Here is a 15,872-nt window from a genome sequence, read left to right as displayed (position 1 = left end):
AATTATACATAAAATGTTAGTTTCTGAAGAAGCAGCCACTGAAAAATAATAGGAAAGAATTTAAGCAACTAGAATGATGTAACTGATTGGCAAGAATTTATTAAAAAAAAAAAAGAATTTATTTCTCTCTAATCCTTATCACAGACCCCATAATATACCTCAGAAACATGAGAGAGTTAAAAATGCAAATGTCAATAACAGTAACATTGATAGAAAATAAAATGGAGTATTTATCAGTACTCTGGGATAAGGATAACTTTAAACTGGATTAGAGGTTGTAGGGGAACTTGCAAAGAAAAAGATAACCAAATGTGACTACACAAAATTTGAAAATTCTGTGCAACAAAAATAATAATAAATGTTAAAAATCAAAGCAAGAGACCAGAAGAAAATATTTGCACAAAACATAATAGGCATTAGATAGATATACAATGTTACATGAATACACAATCTTAACCAGAAAGAAAAGAACATGACAAAATATATGGAGGAAAACATATAAAAACACAATCACAGGAAATAAAATATTCTCAATAAAAATATGAAATGACGAGATCTGCTCTTTAGCAAATAAATACAAATTAAAAATAAGATACTACTTTAACAGATAAGAGAGAAAAAACCACAATACAAGTTTTATTGATGCCTTAGCTACCAGATGGAAAGAACAAAATTGAAAATGTTTATTGTGTGTTAACGCTGCTACCAGCGGTAGGTGTAGGGGTCTAGATGTCAACAGGAGAAAATGTCCACGCTCTCAGTTTCAGCAAAGGGCAGTTAATATCTTGAGAAATTAAACAAAAACAAAATAATGCTGACTACATGGAATTTTCTTCCACCAACTGTTAATCTTTTCAGATGGGTTGGTACTACTATCATTTTCACTCTTTCAGGAATAAGCTTCATCCTCTAAAGAGTTCTACATTTTCAAAAGAGGAAAATATTTCAGCTCACCAGCAGGAACTGAAAGAAGTTTTTCTTCTCACAGTATAGTATTCCCTTTTATGTGGAATCCAAAAAGAAACGATACAAATGAACTTGTTTACAAAACAGTAACAGACTCACAGAGAACTAGCTTATGGTTGCCAGGAGGAAGAACAGAAGGAAAAGGATAGTTAGGAAGTGTGGGATGGACATGTACACACTGCTTTATTTAAAATGGATAACCAACAAGGACTTACTGTATATCACAGGGAACTCTGCCCAGTATTATGTGGCAGTCTGGATGGGAGGGGAATTTGGAGGAGGATGGATACACATACATGTATGCCTGAGTCCCTTTGCTGTCCACGTGAAACTATCACAACATTGTCCGTTGGCTATACTGCAATATAAAATAAAAATTAAATATAAGGACTTCCCTTCTGGTCCAGTGATTAAGAAAGTTTCTTGTAATGCAGGGGACATGGGTTCGATCCAAGGTCTGGGAACTAAAATCCCACATGCCTTAGGGCAACTACCTCGAACTCGGGAGCTCACAGGTCACAACGAAAGATCCCTCATGCTGCAACTGAGACCTGACACAGCCATAAATAAATATTTTTTAAGTTAAATATATTTTAAAAATCTCATGGAAATTTCTCATTGAAAAAAACTCTCAATGAAAATATAAAAGCTGAACTAATTTACAAAAGTATTCAATTGGATTCACTGTGGTTAAACTTGTCACCCACCTACACTCAGCAATAAACCAAGCTTGAACTATGAAAAATAGAAAGTATAAGAACTGATGCAATGATTTCCTCATCGTTCATATACTCCCTGTATATCAATACAATATTTATAGTAGAAGCAAGAAAAAAATTAGAACATAAATTACATTTGCAATACTAAGGAATATGCCAAGCATGGTCAGAAAGATAAGAGAAAACATGGCTTATGGTCATCAAAGGACATCACTTGTCCATTCATTTAAAATCACACTTCAAATCTGAGTTATATTTTAACTCTCACTCTAGTCTTTAATTCCACTTTTTTAGTGTCAATGTTGTTTTGAGATGCTAGCTGGTGGACAGTGCAGATATGTTTAAGTTGACTGAAGTGAGACACAGCGCAGCATTCTACACTTCCACCTACATCTAGTAAACATTGTTCTACGATGACTTAACCCTCCCTTCCCTGAAATCAGCCAAACAGATTCTTTTTTTTTTTTTGGTCACACCATGAGGCTTGTGGGATCTTAGTTCCCTGACCAGAGATTGAATCAGGCTTTGTCAGTGAAAGTGCCCAAGTCCTAACCACTGGACCAACAGGGAATTCCCCAATGGATGGTATTCTTAGTAAAGCAGACATTCATAGGTTAAATGTGCACATATTTGCTTTGTGATATCTGGTTAAACGGGAAATAGATTCTTAGTAGAGAAGCAATCTGGTTACTTTCTCAACCCAAGGACTCTTAATTCAAATCTATATTTATTTATTTAGTGTAATCAGTTCTGTTCCGTTCAGTTCAGTCACTCAGTCATGTCCGACTCTTTGCGACCCCGTGGACTGCAGCACACCAGGCTTCCCTGTCTATCACCAACTCCCAGAGCTTACTCACACTTATGTCCATCAAGTCGGTGATGCCATCCAACCAACTCATCCTCTGTCACCCCCTTCTGCTTTCCATCTTTCCCAGTATCATGGTCTTTTCAAATGAGTCAGTTCTTCCCATCAGGTGGCCAAAGTATTGGAGTTTCAGCTTCAGCATCAGTCCTTCCAATGAATATTTAGGACTGATTTCCTTTAGGATTGACTGGTTGGATCTCCCTGCAGTCCAAGGGACCCACAAGAGTCTTCTCCAACACCACAGTTCAAAAGCATCTATTCTTTGGCACTCAGCTTTCTTTATAGTCCAGCTCTCACATCCATACATGATTACTGGAAAAACCATAGCTTTGACTAGACCGACTTTTGTTGGACATAAATAAATTGAAGTAGAAGAGATGTAGGATATTAAAAAATCAAGAAGTCACCATCGCTGCCCTCAACTAAGTTTCAAAATGTATAGTGAGAAATAAGCACGTACAGAAATAATCAAAGAGCAAGAACGGGCCGTAAAAGGAGTAAAAGGACTCAGCATGAGCTGCTGAGCCAGGCAGAGCTACACCGCCAGTGCCAGGCCCTCCCACAGCAGGGCCGAGAAAATGAAGTGGAAAGACGAGAAGCCAGAGCAGACACTGACCTCTGAGCAAAACTGCCTCTACCTTGATCTAAAACAAGATCCAAAGGCAAATCTGTCCAACACCCTCTTACGCTGTAATCATCAGATTCTTAAAGTTAACCCTTAAAAAGCTGTAACATAAGCTCATGATTGTCAGCTTTAAGTTTATATTCTTTACTGTATATTACATATTAAAATATTTATACATTAGCGTCTAGCAATGGCACATTGAAAGAGATGAATAGAAACTTTCTTCTCAGTTCCTTGCTATCTATTTTATTCATTAAATGAAGGAGTTGAGGACTTTCCTGGTGGTCCAGTGGTTAAAACTTCACACTTCCAATGCAGGGGGTGCAGGTTCAATCCCTGGTTAGGGAACTAAGACCCTACATGCCATGCAGCCAAAAAAGGAAAAAAAAAAAATGGAGTCACTTTCTTGTTCTATCTTTGCCAGTGTATGTGTTTACAAACACACATGCATGTGAAGGACTGGTCAATTTTGAACTAGGTAGAACAAAAGATCTCCCTTTATTTAAAAAGAGGTCCTTTGTCTTAGAATCAGAGCCAGGCTCACAGATTCTATTTTTTATATAAACTCTGTTCCATAAGAATGGGAAACTTCCTCTGACCCAAGACTAAGCTGGGTTGCTGGCTCCATAATACTTCCTCTTTCCTGACATTCATCATTTTCTATTGTTAATTGTTTCATTGCTTATCCTGTTTGTTGGCCAATAAACTCAGCAGGGTCAATGGCTGTACTTACTGTGTTTGCCACGTGCCCTCGAGGGTCCAGCTCATAAAAGAGCCTCAGTAAATATCTGTTTAATAACTATGCTTGCCAGACTGGTTATTTCTTTCAACCATTTCTGATGAAGCTAGGTCTCTTGTACACAAAGAGAAAGTGACACTCCTTATCTTTAAGATGAAGAAGACAAGGGACTTTCCTGGTGGTCCAGTGGTTATGACTCGACCCTTCCAATTCAGGGAAGTGGGTTCAATCCCTGGTGGGGGAACTAATATCCCACATGTCATGCTTCAAGTTGCAGCCAAAAAAAAAAAAAAAAAAGAGGACAGGCGGGTAGAAGGATAATAATAAATGTAAGAATGGGGGGATAGATGGGTGTACTTTCTGAACTCACTGGAAGATGGAGAACTCAACTGGATGCTTCCAAATGGCTTATCAGGAGTTTGCTGAGGAAGGAAAAGGGGAGGGGAGCAGGCAGAGACAACCCAGACCATTGAAGGTATAGGAACTAGAGCAATTTGGCGCTGCAAGAGTGAACAAAATATATCAAAATTTGCTAGGAGTTTATCAGACTACTCTTTAGGTGACTAATATTTCCTGCAATAACCTGACTCAAAATCAGTGCTTTTCCCTTTGAAGAAAAATGTGCTGTGCTGTGCTTAGTCACTCAGTTGTGTCCAACTCCTTGCGACCTCATGGACTATAGCGTGCCAGGCTCCTCAGTCCATGGGGATTCTCCAGGCAAGAATACTGGAGAGGGTTGCCATTCCCTCCTCCAGGGGATCTTCCCAACCCAGGGGTCAAACCCAGGTCTCCCACATTGCAGGTGGATTCTTTACCGTCTGAGCCACCAGGGAAATAATTATTCCCTATTTCAATGAATCAGGTAATATATTTTCCTATCATAGTAATCTGTCTCATTCTATTAGATGGTCGTTTAAAGTTTTAAGACAGCACCTCAAAGTTTCATCTGGCATAAGATTTTCTGGAACCTCCTTATTCTCCTAGAAATTACTGATTCCTATAAATTGACTGATTCTCTCCCGACTGCCAACCTTTTTATCCACAACTATTCCAGGAATTTGGTATCTCTCCCCCAGTTATCAAGACAGTAAAAGGCCAAGCCAGAAACTCCTCTCTCAAGCAATCCCAGCTGGAAGCCAGCCAGGAAATTTGGGCCAGGCTCTCCGGTGACCAAGCCAGGAATATGCTATAAAGGACAAAGAGCGAATATCACTAAATCCATCCTGCTGGGATTAAGGCTCAGGTGCTCCTCTGCTCCACAGTTCCTGTGACTTTTCGCTAATCTGAAAAATCCCAATAGACTCGGTCACCATCAAGAGCATAAGAGTTCCAGGCAGTGGTACTTGAACTATAGTACAGATCAAAACCATCTGTGGAAAATGGGTTGAAAATGTTAATTCATGGTTTCCACTATTAAAGATCCTACTCTAGTAGATCTTGAATGTAAACCTGGACTTCCTTTTCTGTTTTCTTTTTGTTGCTTGTTTGTGGGGCATGTTTTAAAATATCCCAGGCAATTCTGATCTTATAATCTACAGGCTACACACTGAGATTCACTGGACTAATTTGGGGCCTTTCAAAGGCTTTTAAAAAAGGGAGAGGGGAGGACGGAAAGAAGAGAGAGAAAATGTAGCCTAATGTAGCCTAATAAATGTACTGTGCTTAGTCACTCAGTCGTGTCCACCTCTTTGCGACCCCATGGACTGTAGCCCACCAAGCAGCCTAATAAATAGAACCTAATAAAACTGCTTACCATTTAACAATGGTAAAACCTTGTTGCTGTCATTGTTCAGTTGCTAACTGGTATCTGACTCTTTGGGATCTCATGGACAGCAGCATACCACTCCCTTCTCCTTCACCATCTCTGGAGTTTGCTCAAACTCATGTCCATTGAATCAGTGATGCCTTCCAACCACCTCATCCTCTGTTGTCTCCCTTCTCCTGCCTTCAATCTTTCCCACCTTCAGGGTCTTTTCCAGTGAGTCAGCTCTTCACATCAGGTGGCCAATACTTGAATTAGTAAGTACTAATTCAAATACAGTAAAGTCTTGAATTACAGGAAAGACCAGCTCTTCTGCCCGTTGTCTGAACAGCCTGCGTGTTTGGTTAGCCTTCTCTGTGATGCACCCTTCTCCACTCATCCTGGTCGATCCTCACCTGGCTCTTCTGCTCATAATCTTTCCAAGATTAAGACTACTATCTTCTTGATCTCTGATCAGCTCTTCTATATCCTCCAGGATCTTGGACAAACCCCAGCTTTCTGCGCGCCACTTGGCAGGGCAAGTCTGACTCAGAAGGACATGGCAAAGCCCTCATGGAGGAGAACGCTGCCTTTCAGAGAAATGCAGTGGTTGATGGGATACTCATATCCCCTTCAGGACCAAGGCCCTTGCTCCTCCGGCTGCCAGGAATGTTGATGTAGAAGGTTCATAGCTCCAGCAACTGCCTTTGACTAAATAAAGGGAGTTGCTTGGCCCAAGATTACACACTTCTGCCTGGATACAGCCCACATCCAATGACGAGTTGATGCCAGGGATACAATGACCAGCCCCCATGCTTCAAGATGGCATAGCAATTTGAAGGGCCATCCCACCTCCAAGTTTCCCCACTGTGAAGACCACCCTTGTACCTGCACTGCAGTTCTTTCTTCCATCTGCACATTCCTGCTCTCCTCTCTGCCTGCCAAGTCCTGTCTCAGAGTACCTCCCAATAAGTTTTTCATTTGTAAACCTCAGAGTCTGTTCCCAGGAAACTTGCCTCTTTTAGTCGAGTAATGACAGCATGGTGCACTGGGCCTGCACCTTACTTCTCAGGTAATGCTGGGAGGTCATTTAATCTCTCCCATGGTCTCCTTCCTCATCTACATAATTAAAATACAGAAAATAATAATACTTGTCATATCTGTCTTGCCAGAGTTTTATGAGAATTAAAAGAGAAAATGTCTATGAGATTACTTTGTAAGGAACAAAGAACTGTATAATCCTGTCAACTGACATCACTGTATGTTATTTTGAAGTGAAGTGAAGTGAAGTCGCTCAGTTGTGTCCGACTCTTCGTGACCCCGTGGACTATAGCATACTACATTCCTCCATCCATGGGATTTTCCAGGCAAGTGTACTGGAGTGGGTTGCCATTTCCTTCTCCAGAGGATCTTCCTGACCCAGGGATTGAACCCAGGTCTCCTGCATTGTAGGCAGATGCTTTAGCATCTGAGCCACCAGGGAAGTCCATATGTTGGTTTAGCCATGTAATACTCAGGGAAGAGGGGAAAAAGAAGGAGGATATCTACTAATATTATAGAATTCCGCTTACACACTGTGCTTGACTTTATCTCAAATCAACAGATTTGTGTCACCAATCTGTGTTATGTCACCCAGGCACATAACAGAAATTAAAAGCAAAACCAGGAATAAGACATGCATTGATGCAACTCTGAAACAAAACTGAGAACAATCCTTATTCCCTTTTTTTCCATGTGAAGATAGCAATTGAGCCATTTCCACTACTCTAAAAAGTCAGAATTTACACTATTACCCAACAAGTTATGCAATAGCACGAAATGTCATGTATCTTTGAATAGAGAAATAAGTGAAACAATTGGGTATACAAAATGGGGAACACTTTACTAAGCAACTTTGTACTTTCTAAATTACTTGATACTGTATCCACCAGAAAGAAAAAAAGTATATAAACTAACTGAAAACATTCAATTAGCTCAAGAAAGATAAATGAAACTTACCAATCCTAAAACTTCTTCCTACTAAAAATAATCAAATTATTGAGTTTTACAAAGAACTTGAGTGAGATACACAAATAGTTTCTGGTATTCACAAACTCAGAAGGAAGTGACCAGCAAACTTACTCTGACAGATGGTTTCACAGTCAGCAAAAGTCACAGAATAGTTAGAACTCAGAGGAGGCTGAGAGACCTACAAGAGCCCTTAACTCTGGCAATTCTCTGCACTCAGGGAAACCACAGTGGAACTGAGGAGGCCAGACAAACTCACATGAAATATTAACCAAAACCCTTCCCTTTCTTGTTCTCTGAACACTGAATGAGTAACAGGCAGACATATAGGAATTTAGACCAAGGGGTAAACACATGGACTAGATTATCTCAGAAGGCTTTATGTCAGTTTCATATAATGGAAAACTATAAATATCGAGATTTCCTGGTAAATCTAAAGAAATGCTGAATGAAACATTTTGTTCATGTGTGGAGAAAACATTTCAAAACTTCAAGTGTTAGATATTTGAGCATTTTATAATTTCAAACTTAAGTGAGTTTGTTGATTCATTTAGGTACTACATTAATTCAGTGTCTATAACCTTTATATGGTCCAAAGGAGAGGCTGCTGAGGGAAAAAAGAATTAGACCTTGCTTGCTGGACAAAAATCAGAGAATTGTTTCAAGCCAAAAGAGAGTGAATCATGAGCTGATGAGAACAGTGAAGAGTTGGGGTCAGATTTTGGGGTTTGACAGTGAAAAATATATTTATCAGGACCAAAGGAATGGACCTGTAAATAAAAATGACAGTCCAAACCCAGGAAACCTGAATCATTTTGCCCAGCTTAAATCAAGAAAATGGGAAACACGGGCACCAGCCTCAACTTACCAAGATTCTGAAAGTTAGAAGCAGGAGAGGTTGGTAATTAACTGGTTTGGGGTAAAACCAAAGCAAAATAGCAGAATACAGATGATAAACCAAGACTGTAAGATCTGGAGCTGTTATGGACCTGCCTGCATCTGTTAGTAAATCTTCTACTATCAGACCCTGCTCAGTAGATGTACATCCCCTGGCCAGCCTTTCTGCTTCCGCATAGGAGGCATACTACAGATCTTAGCTATAAAACACTGAGCATCTAAGAAACACAAGCAGCTTCCCAGGTGGCTCTGTGGCAAGAATCTGCCTGCCAGTGCAGGAGCCATAGGAGATGCGAGCTTGATCCCTGGGTCAGGAAGACCCCCGGGAGGAGGAAATGGAAACCCCCTTCAGTATTGCCTAGAGAATTCTGTGGGCAGAGGAGCCTGGTGGGCTATGGTCCCTGGGGCTGCAAAGAGTCAGATACGACCAAAGTGACTTAGCAGGCACACTCAATCAGGAAACACAAAGCATTGTGCATCTAGTGCTTTGGGAAGGGTAGTAACTGAGGCACCTCTGAGGACACAGCTGTGGAAGCTCTGGGAACCTTCAGACATGTTAAATCTCCATTAAAATATTTTAAATTCCCAGGAGAAATGCTCTGATTAAGCTAAGCTTATTCTTAGACCAACCAGGTACTTCTTGGGGTGAGGGGAAGGGCAGAGGTGCAGCAGCACAGTGAGACCGCTGGGAGCCATCTCCTGTACTGGGCTATTCCTCGCTGTGGGAGGATTGTCAGAATCAGGAGAATGACTCCAATCTGAGTTTACCACAGTGTCTAAAACATCACTCATTCATTCATAGAGACAGCCTATCAGAGCAGAGTGGTAAGAACACAAGCAAGTAAAACAAAACAAAACAAAACCCAAACAAACAAAAAGTACACAAGCAAGCTCTGTGTTTTGATGTAGAGCTTTCTAAACTGCTTCATAAATGTACATGTACATATGAACATTTTTTTAGAGTTAAGAGCATGCTATTCATACAGTTTATAACTCAGTAATAGACTGTTAATATTTAGTTATGTCAGTAAACATTCTAAACATAAAAAGCAAAAAAAGAATACAAGCAAGTTCTGGAGTCAAAGACGCTCAGGATCAATTCCTGGCTCTGACAATTACTAACATTGCACTTTCTGCACCAGTCAAAAGTAGTTAACAACAGTACCTATCTCAGAGGACTGCAGTAAGGAGTGAAAGACTTGGTTCACATAATGAGCCTAGAATAGTGCCTAGAACGTAATATGTACTCAATAAACGTTAGCTGTTATTAGTATTCCTTCAAAAGTGTTTTATGAGTACTGACTGTATGCCAAACCCTGTACGTGGTCCTCATTATCCTTGAAACCAAGCCTACTCTTCTATTTATCTTCCTATCTTAGTCATTAACTAGAAATGTGGGAGTCATCCCAACCCGCTCCCTCTCTTTCACTGCCACTTCTGGGTTCTGGGCCAGATTCCACCTACTAAACACTTCTCAGCTCCTTCCCTCTTTTCTGTTCCTCACTGTCACTGCTTGACTCAAGGCTTCTTTAATTTCTCATCTTGAATATTACAACAATGTCCTCCATGTCACCCAAAGGCCAGTACCATGCTCATCCAACCTATTCTCTATCTTGAGTCAAAGTTGGCTTTTCCAAACACAGATGAATCTGATAATATCATTCACATGATTAAAGTCCTTTATAGGATAAACTCAAACCTCTTACATAACATATGGGCCTATGTGATCCGACCCAGTCTGTCTCTCCAGCCCTCTCCCCAGCCAGTGGTGATCCTTCTGCTGGGTCATCTATCCCTACATTGGATGACTAATCCTCCTCTTACATTAAGCTTCATTATTTAATTGATGCCTACTCCCTAAAACTTATCATGACAAAGCCTATGCCAAATTCAAGGAGTACAATGATGAAGATCACACTCAACATTTTCTCACAGAAAAAGTAATTTTGAGGCTCTTGAAAGAGAAATAAGGTATGGAAATTAAGAAAAATTTGTGTCAAATTTAGCACTGTTTCCCTTACTTGGTGGATATCTTACGGAATTGGAAAAACTGGATCTATTTTGGTATTAGGTCCAAAAAAGCACTTCAGCAGATTTCAGTCCCAACAATGGATTTACGCATGTTGAGTTATACAGCTATAACATGTTAGAAAAGACTGATCTGAACTGTAAAAACAATGATCAGAAAGTTGTTTCAATATGGTGTTGTAATGTTGCTGCTGCTAAGTCGCTTCAGTAGTGTCCGACTCTGTGCGACCCCATAGATGGCAGCCCACCAGGCTCCCCCGTCCCTGGGATTCACCAGGCAAGAACACTGGAGTGGATTGTCATTTCCTTCTCCAATGCATGAAAGTGAAAAGTGAAAGTGAAAGTGAAGTTATGTCTGACTCTTAGTGACCCCACGGACTGCAGCCCACCAGGCTCCTCTGTCCATGGGATTTTCCAGGCAAGAGTACTGGAGTAGGGTGCCATTGCCATTAATTAGTCACTTTAAAATGTCTGCAGTTATCTAGGGGTAAGAACAGGTTGGGCTTATTTTTACATGGTTACTAGATAATTTGAAATGTGGTTAATTTTTTAAAATCTCTAAAAACCATGCCTTTCTAATTAATATATTTTAAAATCACTTATTGAATGAAACACTGACCGAATGAGCTCAACAGGCTGCCTACAAAGACAAGTAGATGATTAAGCTCAAACCCTCATCATTCTTCCAGCAATGATGATCCACTTCATTCAGATTCCCAGAGCTGCAGGAACTTCAGTCATATTGGGACAGAGGCTCAACTGTGGGCATAGATCTGTCATTGCACTCATCTCCTTCTACTGGATTTTCTAGGGGATTTGCCAGTCTTCTACACTGGTCTTTAGGGTTCTTGTCAGCAAGATCCTGTCTTATTATCAATTATATAACCAGAGCTCGATAAAGAGACTGGCACAGAGAAGGCACCCAATAACTGTTTGCTGGTCTGAATTCAACTCAATTCCAACAGTGATGCTATCCACATCTCTACTGTGTCTCTATCCAGCTGCAATAGGACTTATCAGCTTGAACATTTTAATTTCTCAGCTCCAAGGGGTATCCACCATCTTCACAATTTTTTACATGGCACTAATTTATAAAGACAAATTAAATTTCTCTTGGGGCCTCTGTGGCAAAGCACATGATTTTAATGGTTATCTTATATCAGCCTGGTGAGTCTAGCTGGTATACACCCAGGCGCTCTTGGAAACAGAACTTTAAACTATTACTTCCTATACAACCAGTTCCAGTTTATCAGCGCCTGCATTTCACATCTTAATCTTATTTTAAATACAGCCAGAGCAAACCCTACTTTTCAAAATTTCATTAACAAAGTCTCACATGTAAGAGAGCAGCTCTGTGACTCATTTTTGGATACCCGAAATAACAACTCCTCCCTTTGCTGAGAAACGGCTTCAACAAACGCGTGAGAACCACCGGAAGTAACACAGATCGTGAGCACTGCGAGCCAAGCCTAGAATTCCCTCTCTGGACGGCGTGGAGCACCTAGGCGCTGCAACCATCTCTTGTCTCCATTCTACTAAGAAGAAGAAGAAGAAGAAGAAGAAAGTCTTCTGTGGGCTGGGAAGGAACTATTTCAAGGCGGTACGACTTCTCTGTATTTCTTGGCTCCTGAGTCATACTGCCTAGCTGGTCAGAAAGTGCTACCTAATAGGAAGTGAAGAGGTGATCGAAATCATGGCCCTTCTAATTCAAAAAACAAACACAATCCCCCCAAACTTCAGACTTTCGACTGAAAAGACAAAAGCAGTCTTGGGTGGGTGCCGTATAAAGTACCAACAGGTGTCAGTGAAATAATTTCTAAGAAGCCCTAAATGCGCAGACCTTGTCCATTAGGTGGAAAAAACAATCACTCCTCTCAGAATTAGAGACCCAAAGGCCGCGTCCCCCGATGTGAACAGGAGGCGAGGGACCCGAGGTGCCCCCTCCCCGAAGGCATCCCTCGCGTCCCCGAGCGAGCGAGTACCCCTGCGGCCGCACGCCGACAGCGCTCAGCCTCTCCTGAAAGAGAGAAAAAGAGCCCCAAGGAGGGAAACACGAACCAGGAACGGGACCGCGCGGGCGACCCAAGGAGCGGTCTCCAGTGGGCGCGCGCTCCAGTGGGGGTGGAAACCTGCGGCTCGCCTCCCGGTGGATGGGCTCCGGCGCCTCCCGCGGCTCCTCCCGGGCCGCCCGAGCTCCGCGCCGCCGCCGCAGCATCTGGGCGCCCGCCCGGCCCCCCGGGAGTCGGAAGCACCCACAGCTGGGGACCAGGCCCCGCCCCCGGGCGACGGCGCCGGCTCCCCGCCCCGCCCCTCCCCGCCTGGAGCCTGTGCGTTCCCGACCCCGGGCAGCCGGGCCGACCCGCTCCAGCCTCCTCTCACTCGCGTGCGCCCCGGATGCTCTGCGCGGGGGCGACGAGGACCGGCCTCGAAGTGTGCCGCCCGGGGCACTTTGCCGCGTTCCCTAGCCTCCTCTTCCCTGGAGGCCCCCCTGGAAGCCGAGGGGCGGGGGTGGCTCAAAGGCGCTGGACTTCCCCCGGGGATCCCCTTGCGCTGGTGACGTTTGCAGGCCGTGCCGGTGTGTTTCCCGCGCGGTTCTCAGTGCGGGGGTGACTGTCGCCGACCCTGCACCTGTCCCTACCCTGTAGGCGGCCGGCAGGGAGGCTGCGAGTCACCCGGAGGCTGAGTATCTTCTTCCCAGAACTCACTCGAATTCACCCCTTTCCAGTGAGCTTTTAAACACCGGTCCGGTTCGTTCATTCGTTCATTCATTCAGCACCAACCCAGCGTCCACACAGGCGGTGAGGACGCTATGTGGGCTAGCGCACCGCCAAGACTTTACCCGCAAAGACTTGGAATTCCAGTGAGGAAAGATGCACAGATAAAGTGCTTGTCATGGGAGGTTAGTGGTATATTGAATAAGCTTGAGGCTTAAGAGTTAGAAAATGCTCAAGAAGGGGGATGAAAAAGAGCTTCGTTGATGGGGAATGTCAAAGAAATGCAGTCAACCGAAAGAGCTTCCACAGCCAGAGGGGGACCAATTTGAACAGCAAGATAAAGTAATATTAGATTACAAACTATGCTGAAGCTGAAACTCCAATACTTTGGCCAACTGATGTGGAGAACTGACTCATTTGAAAAGACCTTGATGCTGGGAAAGATGGAAGGCACAAGAAGAAGGGGATTACAGAGGATGAGATGGTTGGATGGCATTACCAACTGGATGGACATGAGTTTGATTAAGCTCTGGGAGTTGGTGATGGACAGGGAAGCCTGGTGTGTTGCAGTCCATGGGGTCACAAAGAGTCAGACACGACTGAGTGACTGAACTTAACTGAACTGAATATTTCTAAAAGCTGTGAATATCATAAAAAACAAAGAAAGTGTGAAAAACTGCTACAGCCTAGAGCGTCCTAAGGAAATCTGACAACTAAGTGTATGTGGGATCCTGGATGGGATCCTGGGACAGGAAAAGGCTTTTCAGTAAAAACTAAGGAAATATGAATAAAGTATGGACTTCTGTTACAATATAAAGATTAGTACATGAGTTATGATGATGTACAATACTTAATTGTACAATGATAATAATAGGGGAAAATGGGAACAAGATTTATGGAAACTCTCTTATTATCTTTGTATTTTTTTTTCTGTAAATCTAAAACCATTTGAAAAAAATTACGTTTAGGGACTTCCCTGGTGGTCCAGTGGTTAAGAATGTGCCTTCTGCTGTTTACAATAGATAGGACATGGAAGCAACCTAGATGTCCATCAGCACACAAATGGATAAGAAAGCTGTGGTACATAGACACAATGGAATATTACTCAGCTATTAAAAAGAACATATTTGAGTCAGTTCTAATGAGGTGGATGAAACTGGAGCCTATTATACAGAGTGAAGTAAGTCAGAAAGGAAGGCACCAATATAGTATATTAACGCATACGTATGGAATTTTAGAAGATGGTAACAAGGACCCTATATGCAAGACAGCAAAAGAGACACAGATGTAAAGAACAGACTTTTGGACTCTGTGGCCGAAGGTGAGGGTGGGATGATTTGAGAGAATAGCATTGAAACATGTATATTATCATATGTGAAATAAATGACCAATCCAGGTTCCATGCATGAAACAGGACACTCAAAAGCTGGTGCACTGGGACAACCTGGAGGGATGGGATGGGGAGGGAGAAGGGGAGAAGGTTTGGGACAGGGGGACACATCTACACCCATGGCAGATTCATGTCAACGTATGGCAAAAACCAACACAATATTGTAATTAGTCTCCAATTAAAATTAATAAATAAATTAAAAAAAAAAAAGAATGTGCCTGCCAATGCAGGGAGACAGGTTCAATCCCTGCTCTGGGAAGATACCACATGCTGTGGAGCAACTAAGCCTACTCACCACAGCTACACAGTCCATGCATTCTGGAACTCATGAGCCATAGCTAGAGAGAAGTCCAGGCACCACAGTGAAAAAATCCTGGGTGCTGCAACTAAGACCGGATGTAGCCATAAACAAATAAAATAATAAAGTTCATTTTAAAGGTGAAGCAAAGTAAGAGACATGACGGGTGCTATAAGAACTGAAAAAAATGGGTTTAATGCAAAGGCATCTAAGATAAAACAGTTCAGGGAGGAAGCAATGTAGGTATTTTGACCATTTCTTTTTTGTTGTTGTTGTTTGTTTTTTGTTTTTGTTGGTTTTTTTGTTTGTTTCTATGGAAAACTTTATTATTTTTTCTTTTTTAAAAATAAATTTATTCATTTTAATTGGAAGCTAAATACTTTACAGTATTGTGGTTTTGCCATACATTGCCATGAATCCGCCACGGGTGTACATGTGTTCCCCATCCTGAACCTCCCTCCCACCTCCCTCCCTATCCCATCCCTCTGGGTCCTTCCAGTGCACCAGCCCTGAGCACTCTGTCCCATGCATTGAACCTGGACTGGTGATCCGTTTCACATATGATAATATACATGTTTCAGTGCCATTCTCCCAAATCATCCCACCCTTGCCTTCTCCCACAGAGTCCAAAAGACTGTTCTATACATCTGTGCCTCTTTTGCTGTCTCACATATAGGGTTATCGTTACTATCTTTCTAAATTCCGAATATATGCCTTAGTATACTGTATTGATGTTTTTCTTTTTGACTTACTTCACTCTATATAAGAGGCTCCAGTTTCATCCACCTCATTAGAACTGATTCAAATGTATTCTTTTTAATGGCTGAGTAAATATTCTGTTGTGTCTATGTACCACAGCTTTCTTATCCGTTTGTCTGCTGAT

At 42.1% G+C, this 15,872-nt stretch overlaps 1 protein-coding gene and 1 long non-coding RNA gene across 2 annotated transcripts in view; one reads left to right on the top strand and one right to left on the bottom strand.

Moving 5' to 3' along the window:
- LOC120862573 overlaps positions 1 to 5,534 on the top strand; it is a 38,338-nt gene extending 32,804 nt beyond the window's left edge. Inside the window, exon 5 of the long non-coding RNA XR_005720805.1 lies at positions 4,969 to 5,534. This is a non-coding gene — a long non-coding RNA (uncharacterized LOC120862573). The remainder of the gene's footprint in view (positions 1 to 4,968) is intronic.
- Positions 1 to 12,812, bottom strand: part of STX11 (syntaxin 11) — a 37,844-nt gene extending 25,032 nt beyond the window's left edge. The window contains exon 1 of the mRNA XM_040238617.1: positions 12,646 to 12,812. Coding sequence (XP_040094551.1) covers positions 12,646 to 12,802 — 157 coding nt within the window. The 5' untranslated portion in view covers positions 12,803 to 12,812. The remainder of the gene's footprint in view (positions 1 to 12,645) is intronic.
- Positions 12,813 to 15,872: the final 3,060 nt, after the last annotated feature.

The sequence above is a fragment of the Oryx dammah genome, unplaced genomic scaffold (genome assembly GCF_014754425.2).
Source record: "Oryx dammah isolate SB20612 unplaced genomic scaffold, SCBI_Odam_1.1 HiC_scaffold_4, whole genome shotgun sequence".
Taxonomy (NCBI): Eukaryota; Metazoa; Chordata; class Mammalia; order Artiodactyla; family Bovidae; genus Oryx; species Oryx dammah.
Note: the sequence above shows the minus strand (reverse complement) of the source record. Positions and strands in the feature narration are given on the sequence as shown.